Here is a 14449-nt window from a genome sequence, read left to right on the forward strand (position 1 = left end):
TGTGTGTGTGTGTGTGTGTGTGTGTGTGTGTGTGTGTGTGTGTGTGTGTGTGTGTGTGAGAGAGAGACTGAAGTTGACATAGAAGCTCATCTCTTTTGTTTTGTGTGTCTGTGTTAAAGTCAGAGGCAGAGGATGTTAGTGGGTGGGTGTAAATCTCTGTCCAGCAGCATGTTGGGATGGGTGTTTGGGGACTAGTTGAAGAGCTGGCTCACAGGAGCTTAGATTGATGAAGTGATGGTGATGGATGGTAGTAATAAAGGCCTGGATGTCCTGTCTGTTGCCAGTGATGAAGCTGGTATGAATCACCCGTCTGGGGCTGCTGAACATGACGCTGCTCAATCCCCACGCCCTCCACCCTGCCACCCTTCTCGCCTCTGTCCTTCTATCCCTTTATCTTTCTGCCTTGTGCCTTTGCCGTCATTACATGGAGAATATGCTTTGTGCACTTCTAGCAGCAAGCATTCAACATCGTGCCATTATAGCATCAATTGGTACTGATGCATACTCTAAGATATTATGAGGCTTGTTTATCCATCTTGGAACACAGCATGCCCACAGTTCAAAGCATTGTACGCTGTTCATTAATTTTGTGTCCAAACATCACTTGTTGACTGATTGCGATGCATGCAAGAAAAAAATCCAATCAACTCAGTCAGCCACTCCTCATGAATAGGGTCATTTGAATATAGAGGGGCATCTGAAATTGCAGTGTTTGTGTCAACATAACAAGTTAATGATCTCAGATGATAATTGGTAGTTGGATGCTGAAGCGCTGTGCTGTGGCCCATGAGGTTTAGTGCCAAGGACCTTCTGTGATAAAAGAAGCAGCATGAGGGCTTTCAAAGTGGCACGATGCTGTAGGCAACACAATTCATCACCGCTCCATGAATATTCATCCAGCTCTCCGCTTCCTCCTGAGCTGCTGAAAACACGTCTGTATTAAGTCTCTTCTATGTGCTGCAGTGTGAAGACACCTAAACCTTCTGGCCTCTCATTACCAGACTGTGCTCTTGCAGCCCCGCATTCAGCTGCCTACCAGGGAGGGAAGCCACGCTTCATTAAAATCAAAAAGAAAATTCTCTTACTCGCCGCACTAACAAGGCAGAGGGTTGGACGGTCAGATGATTGTGAATTCACCCTTCTTCGCACACGCTCGCAGGGGTCAGGAGTAGTGATTGCCACCCAGCTTTCTCCTGCACATTGCAAGTGGGTAGATGAAATTGCCAGCTTTGGGCTGTGTGGTTTGCGCGTGGACCCAGTCTGAAGCTTGATGTTAGCAATTTAAGAACATTTGCTGTGTCTTTTTCCAGCCCAACCTTCTCGCTGACGAGAGCCGAGAGAATCGTGGATTGGTTTCTGGGGCATCTTTTCGGCGCTTTATCGGACCTGCAGGCTTCTCAGTGCTGTCCCCAGATTACAGTTTAGGAAGACGGTGCTTGACTGACAGGCCTTGGCCTTGACAGTCCCTGGGGGGAAGGGGAGGGGGATTTGTGATGGCTGAACTGACTTGTACTTCTCTTACAATTTTCTCCAGGCTGGTTTCAGACTGTCAGGCTGAGAGAAAGCTCTCTCTGCATAATTCATTAGATCTCCTCTCTTTTTCACTCTTGGCTGGTATGTGGCAGGCACCGTAGCCCCATTGTTTAGGAAGACAGAGTAATGGAGCTTGTCACAATATGGTAACATAGTTTATTGTTCACAGCAACAGTTTGAAAACAACTTAACTTCCTTTGAAACAAGCTATTTGGCATATCCAATGCAGAATAATTACAAAGGAAAACCGAGCAATCAAATAGGCTATTCAAACAAAAACAGCTTAAGCCGCTCGTTTATTTTTCATTTATAATTGGTTAAGAGCATAAAAAGAATTCATAAATGATAATTACAACTTTAGTGTCACAAACAGTTTTGGCTAATAGACTGTAATACAGAGCAGGATATATCTATACAGGTTGCCTCGACACCAACCATTGTTTTGCAGCCAATTACCCCAGCATTGTCGGCATATGACACATACACAGGCCTGTCCTTTTGAAGCTTGTATACTGTCTCTGGGCATGATCTAGCTGGCATTTATTTCTTGAAAATCTGCAAGGGAAAATATCTCATCTTTGATGCGACATGACATCTCCCTTCACAGAATATGACTAAACAAGCTCGTTTTCCAACACACAATCCTGCGTGTTGAAGCCAGAGGACAACTTCTGTCACTGTAGCAGTAAATAAGGGCTGGTAGGAAGGGACTTTCTATAAAACTATGCAAATGCAGCAGCATGCTGACGTCTAAAACTCCTTGCATGGATGCAGTATGTCAAAATCACAAGGCATACACTGCCAATGACAGAAATGTTTAAACAGGGCCGTGGCTAATTTGGAAATTATGATTACAGCATTTAAGGTGGGGGTAAATAAAGCTGAATTTATCTGTACTTGATTTGAATCAATAATTTTTAAACACGTGCTCAAAACTTTACCCAGCCAATTAGATTTAAAAACAGCCTTCTGCACTGTTTTCTACATGGAGTTAAAACCAATAGTAAGGGCAAATATGAAAGGAGAGTGTCGGTCTCTGCTACAATAAGGAGGGATCATCTTCCACAATAACTCGATCAGGAAATTCTGTAACTGTCGCAGGTACATTCCAGTTATGCCACGTTTAGTCACTTAAATCACCTTTGTTCCCCATTCTGATACTGAGTTTGAACTTCAGCAGGTCGTCTTGGCAATGTCCTCACGCCTTTGAGTTGCTGCCATGTGTAGATTAGATATTTGCAATAACGAGCAGGTGAACAGGTGTGCCTAACAAAGCAGCCAGTGAGTGATTATTACTTTCAAAGTGCTGTAGTTGTCTTTCAAAGTGGACTTGAGTGTTATATAGTGCAATGGAGGATCCTCATCTTGAATAAGGTCAGCAAGTACAAGGAATTCCTGTGAGTCCCAGACCAGGTTTCAGACTTCTCTAAACAGTCTGTTTCGGATCATTTTTCTCTACTTTTGGGTCTTTGTGATGTCACTGAGACAGCCAATCAGAAGATAGCTGGCTTAAAAGAAAAGGAGATAAAATAGACTGCACTAAGGTACAGTAATGAAAATACTCTAGAGTTAAAGAGAAAGACTGTAGAGTACAAAATGACCATAACAACCATGTTTTCTACATTATTTTCCATTAGTCTTTGTATGTATATATTTCAATAACCCTGAGTGTTGCTTTGATTGAACGAAAGGTCAGAATGTAACAGAAAGATGTTCAGCATCTTCCTTTTGAGAGGAAAAACACACGAATTGAACAAAAACATGCCACGGGCGAAGCTCCAAAGACATGCAAAAAGTGAAAGCCAAAAATTTGCACATTAATATAAAAGAGAACAGTTTCTTTCAAGTTTAAAGCCTGGTATTAGTATTCTGATGCTACACTGAAAAACACCCTTGGTTTCTCATTCAAAGTTAAGGATTACCTCTGGAGCGGTTTTCTGTCAGTACTGAACAGCTGTAAATAAGATTTGGATGCTTTTAAAAGATACATTTAAATCTAGTCAGAGTTAGAGTGGTGGAGCATAAAAGTACAAATAAAAAAGAATAAATGAAACGCTAATGTTGACTGAAAGAAACACATCTGATGTAAGGTCACATGTGGACACAGGACAGGACCAGATATTAAAATATTTTTAAAGTCTCTTTGATTAATAGCTCTGCATGTTTTAACATCACTATATCAGAGTTCATCACAACTCTCAGCTTTTCACTGTATAAAAACTTGGATCTGTATGTAACAATATCAATACTATAAACATGTAACTTAAGAGCTTTAAGAGACGATAGATGTTGTCCCATTCAGAAAAATAGCAAATGTATTCACCATTCAATGCTAATTCTTAATATTTAGATTTAGCAAATTTAATGAGCTAAAATGGGTTTTAACCAACTGTTTGGACTTTGCAAACATAATTACAGTTAAAATTAGATTCCTGTCAAGGTGCCTGCACTGAACCAGTTTCATTCAGATGAAATAACATTAAGAGCTCATTATGTTAAACCTGGAGAATAAGATCAAGCTATTTCAAAGAAAGGATACAAGACAAATGTGATCGTGTGTATATTTAAAGCTGAGCTTTCTTATCAAATCAGGACTCTGGACTGACTCCCAAATAAAACCTCAACCTTTGCTTTGTTAGAACTGTGCATCATGGCCTAATGAAACTGGCATGTTTTTGTTTATACATATTAAAATATATCAACTTAATTCATGCACGCAATGAACCTGATGACAGTACATGAGGTTAATTCTTGTCATAAATGCCTGTCCATGATTTTCAAAATGAATAAAAGTAAATATTTGTGCTGTGACTTGAGTATATTTAGTGCTTTTATATTCTTTAAAATGTACCAAGTAGAACACGGCTGACTCTACAGCAAGTGCGAGCAGATTGAGAAATGCGCCTTCAGAGCTGCTCCTTGTCATCTGTAATACTTTTCAAACTGAGTGAACAGTGCCATCTACTGGGAAGACTGGCGAAGTCTTCAAATATCAGAAGAACAAAATGAGATCCTATTTTTAATCACTGCAAATTTGTGTCAATACTGCAGTTACATTCTCCTATTCTCCAGCCGTTCTTTGTGCTGTGATGGAGAAAAAAAAAAAAAAACTAATCAGATCATTCAAATTGAGGAGGAGGAAAAACATTATGAAGGAAACAGAAAAAAAAAATAAAATAAAAAAATAGTTGGGTTCCTCTTTACTTTGTTCTTTATTACACATTAAATAGGAGTGGTGAGATTTATGGCAAAATAGACTCATTTGAGATTAGATCACCACTCTACATTGCCCACCACAGGTATGATGTAAAGTGGTCATTCATTCACTTCCCTAAACCTGGACCCCAGTCACACTCGCTGTTCACATACAGAGAGCGGAGCGAAACTCCATTAAAGCAACATTCATGTAGACACAAATGAAATGAAGCACAATTTACAAAATATGCACCTCTCATTATCACAACTATACAAAGGTTGTTAAAATACGATCCAGGTATAAATGATACATTTCAGAAATCAGCTGTTGGCACCCATTAAAAGGAAGAGGAACATTTCAAACATTACAGTAAAACTACTTGTGAAACAGTATTGTGGACAGGAGGGTTCCATAATTAAAAATTGCATCAACAGTTATCATCTACTTCATGAAAGAAAAAGAAAAAAAAAGAAAGCAAAAGAGGTAATAATAAACTGGGTCAAAATCCATTAATCCTGAAAGCAAAACATCACTTTTTGTGGGAATAACAACGCTCCCCTAGAAAAGCATTTTGTGCATCTCTAGAGTACACGGGGGGAAAATAAATGATGTTTCGGCTCTTCCAACATCTATATGTAGCACCTAATGCAAAGATAAAAGGCAAATTAAAAAAAACCCAGATGAGCAGTTTGTAAATACAATGGAAAATGGTGAAATTGGGGTTGACCCCAGAAGGAAACTGGACTTTTTATTATTTTTGTAATAAAGTCAGACGATTTAATCTAAGAACCAATTTTATGGCAATTATTGCCTCATTTACAAACATCCGTTCCAGTTGCATCACCACACTAAACACATTTTATGAGAGAGAAAAAAAAAAAAAAAATTATTTTGCTGGACAATCATTTTTGTTGAAAGGCAGGCCAACAAACAATTTCAACACTCAAGCAAAAGAATCCAAGGAGTAGGAGAGAGAAGGGAAGAAAGAAAAAAACAAAACCCTCTTCGAAAAGCTAAACAAAATCTGAAAATTTATTTGGACAACATTTTGAACAACCTCTGTGACTCCACACCAAGACAAATATTCTTGACAGCTGCGTAAAGGATTCGTTCTGCTTTCTAGCTGCTCACAAGCAAAGAAGTTAGTGCGCAAGACACCTCCGTGGCCTCTTATGTTCTGCTGCTGGACAAACCTTAAATTATGCAGTGAACCTAAACATTACGGTCAAATATGAAGTCCACAAAGAGGAGGACAGCTGTTAACAGCTGTTTTTGAGCATATATTGATGAAATGATTATTTGTCAGGATGAATCAAAACAATCCTACAGTCAAATCTTAGCCTAACGAAAAGCAGGAAACTTTTAACCGAAGTCAAAAAAGGCAACACAAAATGACCCACATAATGTGGCTGCTAGTCCCATTTTATTAAGACAAAAATGGGTTCAAAAATATATATCTTGCTTAGAATTTCTGCTTTAAAAAGAAAAAAAAAAAGGCAGATTTATTTCTCACAAAACCAAACAAAAGCAAAAAACTACTTTCAAAAAACCTGAAAAACTAGACTATGTCCAATCGAGTCAGAGTTCTTTATCGCTGGCTTCGTTTAATCCATCGACCAGAGGCAGTTTACCCATGTCTTCTAGGACATAATTCATGCAAAAAGGGGAGAAGAAAAGAAAAAAAAAGAAAATCTCTCTCACCTCATGGCAAGAACACACAGTACTAAGAAAAGACAAATTACAAATTAATTAATAACTAATGAAGGTGTTAAAAACATTCAGAGATGAGTAGGAGTTTGCATGCATACTTATCAGTGACATAGCTAAGTCATACCTAGAGGTCGTTAGAGACGGGGACAAAACACAGGGGCTGGGATTGGATCTCATCTGGCTGACTGTTGGTCCTTTCTTCATATCCATATTGTCTACGTGAGCGGGATGAAAATTCATTCTTTGGCATCCCATACTTTTAAAAAGGTCATTAGAGAACATGACCTTTCAAGCAAAGAGAAAATTAACTCAAGGTTTAATGAATAATTTGTTAAACATAATTTGCAATGCAATTGGCTCCCAGCTCTGTAAAATGCTCCAAATCAGCATTATCATTTAAAAAATAAAAATTCTAAATTCATCAGGCTCTTGAACCCATATTGTGGGCAACTGGCACTAAACTGAAAATGAAGCTTATTGGTGTCCAAAGAAGCAAATAAGAAGAGAGGAAAAAAAAAAAAAAGAAAAGGCAGAAAATTCAGTTCAGGTTTAGTATTGTGTGGGTATGGAGAAATAGGCTAATAATTTAGTGTAATGTACAAAATGTATTACTTGAACTGTTCAACATAGTTGCATTTTTTTGTCTTAAAAGGGAATCATTATTCACATAATTGTACACTTTGTCTTGGACTTCTTTTTCTTCTTTTTGCCCTCCTTGCTCATCTTCTCCTTATGCTTCCGGATTTCTCGCACTAACGTGTAAAAGGCATCGTCAACGCCCTGGAAAACAAGCAGAGAGTGTGCACCGTTAGAATAAGAAGCTTTGTTCATGACTGCACTGTGTAAACTTGTCTACTAAAAGTGAATCAAAATCTCCAAATAAAAAGTCTGTCCATTTTAAATACACTGTTTTCTGATTAAGTGTACATTCTGTAAATGAGACACAATTCGGGGGATCAATCCGATTCGAACCATTTAGGACATGCTGAATAAAATGTGTGTTTCAGAATAAAAGTCAGTGGTGCTTCCACTGACATCAAAGACAGTGGCTGCAGTTACATGGGCTTCATTTCTCAATGTCATCAGCACAGTCTGGCACCAGTACAGGATTTAAAATGTATGTACCTGAAGTATTCATAAAATATAGTTCCAGTGGAAAAGATGCACCGCTGGGAAAAGTGCTCTCACAAGCAATGAATAAACAAATTTAAATTAGCCCTTTTAAAAAGAGTTAAAGGGGTAATAAAACTTTGTTTTGTTTTTATATAAATACACCAATTTATTCTGACAGAGGTATTTAAATTAGGCTTTTATTCTCTCACAAAGATCCTATTCAGATTATTGGTGAGTAACAGGCTCCATGGAAATGCAGCAAGTGTCGTTTTAATGGCACACTGACGTAAATGTGTGATGAACATTTTGAACGGTGTGTAAATGTGACAATCTGTAAGGAGCAGTAGAGTAAAGAGCCTGAGGCCAATTTAAGGTTTTGACAAAGACAGCAGGAAAACAGAGTAAAGAAGATGGGATTTATATCAGCAGGAAAAATTGCCTTAAAACCACACGCACACAATTTGTTGACGACACATCTCTGCCATTTTCTCAAAGCGCATCCTTCGCAGAAACACATTCCAGCAAATGATTCAGTCCAATGTTTGCAGTAACATCCTCTAATCACACATGATGGCTAAACCAGCCCAAAAACCCCATTGTTCATGCTGATTTCAGCCCATTAGGACACTTTCACACTGGTAGTCTGAATCTAGGAACAGTTAGCCTGGAAATCTGACTATGTGAACACAAGTGCAGACCCCTTTCCAGGTTGACTAAAAGGAAAAGGTCTGGCTGCCAAAGTGCAGAAAGAAGGTTTCTTTCATTATAGGAAAATGTATTTCAGTAGTCGTGTTTGGATTAAAACAGGACAGAAAACAGACTCCCAGCTTTACAGTCGGAAAACAAACCCAAACCTGGTGCCGTGTTAGTTTTTATGCTCGAGTTGAGCAATAAGGTAGGCACTTGTTTGGTTTTTTTGGTAACATTTCTCACTCTATGCAGACTGTTACTTCAGTCGTGCTTTTTCTACTTACAGCGTTCAATTTTTCTGACATGTCTCAATAAGCACAGTCATCATTCATAATGGAAATAAGGGGAGAGAAAAAAAATCCCCACCCCTATATGAGGAAGGCATAATGCAAATGTCCACCAGTGTGAAAGTAGACTAGCTTGCATAGATCAAAGTTCTTTAGGCTCAGTAAACCAATCCAGTGTGAAAACAAACTCAATAAAATCAACCATGATACACAGAAACACTGAAAGGACAGGAATCATCAGCTGCCTCAGCCTCATGTTAGACTCACACCACAGCCCCAATAGAAACCAGCAGGTTAGCTTTGAGAACATGTGAAGCACCAGCTCCTCACTGAGTGTCTTCTTCCATTTCCTTCACCACAATTCCCACTAACAACACACACGCAGAGCTGGTGGGTGTGCGGCTGCATACACTTACCCCTTCACATCACAACACACTTTTTAAGCTTGACACAGCGCGGAGTCTTTTCTTCCTTGCTGATCTTATTGACCCGGTACAGCCTGATCTCCCGTACCAGAGTGTAAAAGGCATCTTCCACTCTCTGCAGTATGAAACACAACTTTCCTCAATGTTGAGGAATACACAGGAGGAGGGGGGAGGACATACTATTTGGATGCATTTGTTACAAACTACAAATACGAAGGAGTAAAGCAAACTGGCGGTGCAGGTCTACTTGCAAAGTTTGCCCTGCCTAATCCTCTGCATAACACTTTATTTCAAAATCTTGGGATATGGATGAATATAAATGTTGATTTTTTCCCCCCCCCTCCATATCTTTAAAAAGATAATTTGAGTGTTTTTAAGGAGAGGAAATAAATATTAAGTCATTCAGAAAACAAATACTTGGATTTAGTATGTTGCCTGACCTGACTACTATTAAGCAATGATGCACTGTAGTCTCCTTACTTTTCCACCCACATTGAAACTGACAAAAGCAGTGTATTCAGCTACATCAGTCCAAAACAAGTGCAACGCATGGAGTATATGTATACAGTTGTAGTCAGAAGTTTTAATTCACTTATCATGGGCATGAATGTTTGGGCCATTATTTTTTTTCTTTCAATTGATTGTACAGCATACATCTTTAAGCTTGAGCTTTGAGTTCATTTTAGTTTTCTCTAATCCACACAGACTCAAATACAAAGACACGCCCCACTAATATTTGGCCAAATGTCCCTTCTTGAGTTGCACCTCAACCAGACACCAGCCATCAACACGCTTCTGGCATAGTTCTGGCTGGATTGCTGACCACTCTTCTTGGCAGAATTTGTTGAGTTTGTGTAAACTTCTGACCACAACTGTAAACAGACAGTGGAGAGGTGTAATATGGTGCAGGAGTGGTTCAGAATTTTGATTACCAGTGTGGCTGCTCTTATTTTCACCTTCTGAGTACATGTATGCAAGTGTTCTGTGATGGTAAATAAGATCCCTGAGACATCTACTGTAGTGAGGACTAAGACAAGGCGGCTCTCTTTGCTTTAGCTTGTGGTTTTATATCTGCTTGTGGACAGATTGTTATGAATATGATACCTTTACAACTATGTAAGACGCAGTTAAACTTTACAGGTGTGACCTGAACATCAAACATAGGGGTGCAGTACAAAGGCAGGTGTGGTCAGGGAATGCATTGCTGGATCGAGGCCAGTTGAGTTTTGTCATAATAAAAATGTCACAATACGAATATATTTGAAATTTTAAAAAAAAAAAAAAGCAGCAAAGCTCAAACCACCAGATTTTAATTTAGCCAATTATCCCCTTTGGCCTCTGCACCACAGCCAATTTTAGATGATTCAGTGAAAATCTCATTTTTAGCAGATGCATTTGGGAATCTGAAATGGAGTTACCATTACTTCCAGCAGAACAAGCTTAAATGCTTCTCTAGAACTTTATTTTTTAAGATGACAAATGCGGCAAGCAGGGTAAGTCGTGAGCGAGGACTGTGTTGGTGTGTCCAAAACCTCCTTCGTTATTCATGTAACGTGTGCAAGTTCCAAAACTGTATGACGTTTTAAAAACAGACACCTTCCAAGCTTGCAGTGGGCGAGTGGTAACAGTATTTGTTTGGTATCATTTAAAAATTGTATATTGTGCCCATCGTGCATTTCCAGAGAAGATTAAATTATTTAAGAGTAGCCATGAGTGGCTTCAAATAAATGTAATAGTTCCGGTTCTAATAGAAGCAGCACTGTGTGGACACTGAACTTCCCTGCACCAAAAGGAACTATGATTCACCCCAGATCAGAGAACACTAAAATGCGCTTACAGATCACTCCAATAGCCAGTCTGCTACCTAAAGCCATGCCCACAACACACACACCACTGATATCACAGCAAATCTTCCAAAACCCCAGACACAGCAACCAGTAAGCAGAATCATTAACCCTCTGATTAATTTCCGACACTTTGCCCTTTCATGCAGAGTCCCTGACACCGATTTGCTGATTATTTATAAAGCAGGATCCTTTGCAGGTGGGCTAATAATGATTTAATTCACATATCCGTGACAAAGCAGCATGCAATGATTACATTGTCACCCATTAAATTTAAATTAACCAAAAAAGATTTAATGATGCACAGCGTGTTACCTGAGACAATTTCAAGCAAGATAATTGCATTTAAAAAAAAAAAAAAAAAAAAAAAAAAAAAGGGACCAACAGAGATAGCAACACAAATCAATAATCCCTCATGATACAATCACATTCTTGTGATCCATTTCCCAAAATCATCCAGCTGTGTTACCAAAATTACCATTAGCTTACCTTTTCTGAAAAAACAATTTGATACGAAAGGAACATTTATGGAAATGACAAAACGACCAATAACCCTGAGACCACATGCACCTCCACACCATTTAACATGCTCTCCATACCTCCAGTGCAATCCCACAACAGTTTAGTGACAGAGTTGACAAATGAGCCACTTTGAGTCTTGAGGACAACACCCAGTCTGTTGTTGGGATTCTCACCTGTCTGGTTTTGGCTGAGGTCTCAATAAAGGGAATGCCGTAGCTACGTGCTAAGTCCTGAGCCTGCTTTGTGTCCACTGTCCGGGACGGGAGGTCACACTTGTTCCCCACCAGCACCATGGGGACGTCCTCAGAGTCCTTCACCCGCTTAATCTGTTCTCTACACATTCACAGCCAGAACAGAATTGCAGTTTTAGTTTCATTTTACTTGTGTAGTACTCCATTGGCTATGTAATACGATGTTAGAAAACACTGTACAAACAAACCACACTGAACACACAAAACACTTGTAGTGTACAGAATGACTTTCTATAAACTGCAAGTGTTGCTGTAGTTTTCAGAAACAAGAACATTAATGACTTAAGCTCAGCCCCTTACAGAACACTGATACACATATTCTGCTGTAGTTGTAATTCCTACAGTGTTTTTGTACATTTTAATAGAAGATCCCATATATTTACAATATTTTAGTATATCAGTAAGTTGGGGGCGGGGGGGTTGCTACAGTAAAAAAATAAATAAAACTAAATAAATAAATAGCAATGATACTGGTATCGATATTGAACCGTTCGATACAGTGCTTTCGGTTCGGTACGCATATGTATCGAACAATAAAACATTTATTTATTTTATCAACTCTTCTTCTGACGATGCTGTCTGTGTTGAGCGCTCAGTGGATCTGCGTTCGACTACCCCGCCTAAGCTGCACTGTCGAGTGCAGATCCACTGAGCGCAGCGCAAGCTAGCAAGACAGAAGCTAAGCTCCTTGCAACATGGCAACTGCCTCAACGCTACCCGAAATTGAACCTCCCCCACCCTCATTCAGATCTGGCGTTTGGAACTATCTTGGTTTTCATGTGAAGCATGACCCTGATGGTAAGCGCGTCATGGACAAAAGTAAAACAGTATGTCGGATAGAGGTGGGAATCACCATACATCCCACGATACGATATTATTGCAATTTTTTAAAATATTTTGCAATAGTCAGATTCTGTACATAAAGGTAAACTTTATCAATATTCATTTAATCTAATATCAAAGTCTCGCACTCAGTCTTTCTCTCATTTCAGTCAGTTTTATTGTTGACAAACTGAACAGTTTGTATTACAGTCTAGTCCAACTTAACTGAATGCAACCATCTGGTACAATTATAGCTATTCTGAACTATGCAATTTATGAAAACTATGCAGCCCATTCAGCAACTGAAGAATTTGAAAGTAAATTAAAACAAAATATAATTTTACATTAAATAAAAAAGTTTTAAACTGAATTAAAATAAAACTAAACTGTCATGTTTATTGCTGCCAAAAAAAAAGTTAAACACATTTGGACAGTGTCAGGATTCTTGCTCAGAAAAAGGAGCTGATCAACATGCTCTGAAGTCAGAGCACAAAAACTTTTTTTGTAACAAAATATCGATTTCTGCCGTCCCTGTATCGATACATTATTAACAAACAAAATATCACGATACTACACAGTATCGATTTTTTCCCCCCACCCCTAATGTCGGATGTGCCACGCAATGCTCAATTTGTGGGAACTAGTGCGTTAACGCAGTTAGCCGTTTACGTGTTGACGCCGTCCAGCCCCACGCACGGAGCGATCCGCGGTAACTTGTTAACGGATATTTGCCGCGTTATGGTGTTAATGTCATTTTAACAAGATTAACGCTGACAGCACTAGTGGGAACAACGAATATGACTGCACATTTACACCGACATCATCCATGCAAAGACAAGTGGAAGCAGGCAAAAACAACAAGCACGCATGCTACAAACTTTAGCCGAGTCATTTAGACAGCCTTTAGCACATGATTCTCCTTATGGTGACCTGATATGTTTAATATGCTGCTGAGAATATACCACAGAAGAAGGCTATAGTATAGCTTTTATTTTGGAAAGAGCCATTTCTCTGTAATAAACTCTTTTCCAAAGATGAGGGATTTCTCAATCAGATAGATTTATTTTTTTTTTATTTTGTTGTTTCAGCAACATTAAATTTAAAAACTGTACTTTTGAGTTAAAATATACATTTATAATTTTAATAAATTAAAAATTAAAAAGGCACGAACATTTTTTGTATCGAAAAAATATCGAACCGTGACACCAAAGTATCGAACCGAACCGTGAATTTTGTGTATCATTGCACCCCATATATATAAAAAATATACATTTTTATATATACACTTTAGTGACTTCAAAATACAGCATGTTATTTCTTAGTTTTAAGTAAACTACTACATACTGGTTACAAAGACATGAGGCAATTTCTCCCCTAGCTCACCTATAGTGGTGAATGTCTTCAAAGGACTTGGTGTTGTTGATGGCAAAGACACAGAGGAAACCCTCCCCTGTCCTCATGTATTGATCCCTCATGGCGCTGTACTCCTCCTGACCTGCTGTGTCCAGGATGTCCAGTAGACATGTCTCTCCGTCAATGACTACCTGCTTTCTGTAAGAGTCCTGGAAGCAAAACACATGAGAATCCTGGAATTTAGTGGTTTTAAGAGATGTAATACAATGAGATGATAGCTTATTTAATAATTTTTAAATAGATTTTAAGTTACTCTAAATGTGTTGGCTGAGTGTGATTTACCGATGATATCGCATTTTTAATCTAATAATTACGATACTTAAAGTTATGAGATGATTTCAATAAAATATACCACAGGGCATCTTCTGTTCATTACATTAGTAGGGCACTTCATTTTTCAGCAGACCTCATATTACAATGAGCTCATTTCTACCATGTCGACGTACTCCAGCTTTTTATTACACCGATAACTACACTCAATCCCATCTAACACAAATAATTACTCTTTGCTCCAGTGAACAGCCATACGTTTGGATGCCATCTTCTATTTAATCTATATCAATGGTCTAACCTCCAGCAACAAATCAATAATTGATTGAAATCATGATGGGACTTAGTTTGATCACTGGCCTTTTGAGAGCTC

At 38.6% G+C, this 14449-nt stretch overlaps 1 protein-coding gene across 3 annotated transcripts in view; it reads right to left on the bottom strand.

Moving 5' to 3' along the window:
* Window positions 1-5599: 5599 nt before the first annotated feature.
* Window positions 5600-14449, bottom strand: part of kras (v-Ki-ras2 Kirsten rat sarcoma viral oncogene homolog) — an 11546-nt gene continuing 2696 nt past the window's right edge. The window contains exons 3-6 of one of the 3 annotated variants that reach the window (XM_014340535.2): window positions 13777-13955; window positions 11494-11653; window positions 8954-9069; window positions 5600-7220 (exon numbers count right to left, since the gene is read on the bottom strand). In XM_014340535.2, coding sequence (XP_014196021.1) covers window positions 7103-7220; window positions 8954-9069; window positions 11494-11653; window positions 13777-13955 — 573 coding nt within the window. In that variant the 3' untranslated portion in view covers window positions 5600-7102. Of the gene's footprint in view, window positions 7221-8945; window positions 9070-11493; window positions 11654-13776; window positions 13956-14449 lie in introns of all 3 variants that reach the window. The other 2 variants (XM_005943701.3, XM_005943702.3) reach the window with 2 other exon arrangements.

The sequence above is a fragment of the Haplochromis burtoni genome, unplaced genomic scaffold (assembly GCF_018398535.1).
Source record: "Haplochromis burtoni strain Fernald_Lab_line unplaced genomic scaffold, NCSU_Asbu1 Contig_375, whole genome shotgun sequence".
Classification (NCBI taxonomy): domain Eukaryota; kingdom Metazoa; phylum Chordata; class Actinopteri; order Cichliformes; family Cichlidae; genus Haplochromis; species Haplochromis burtoni.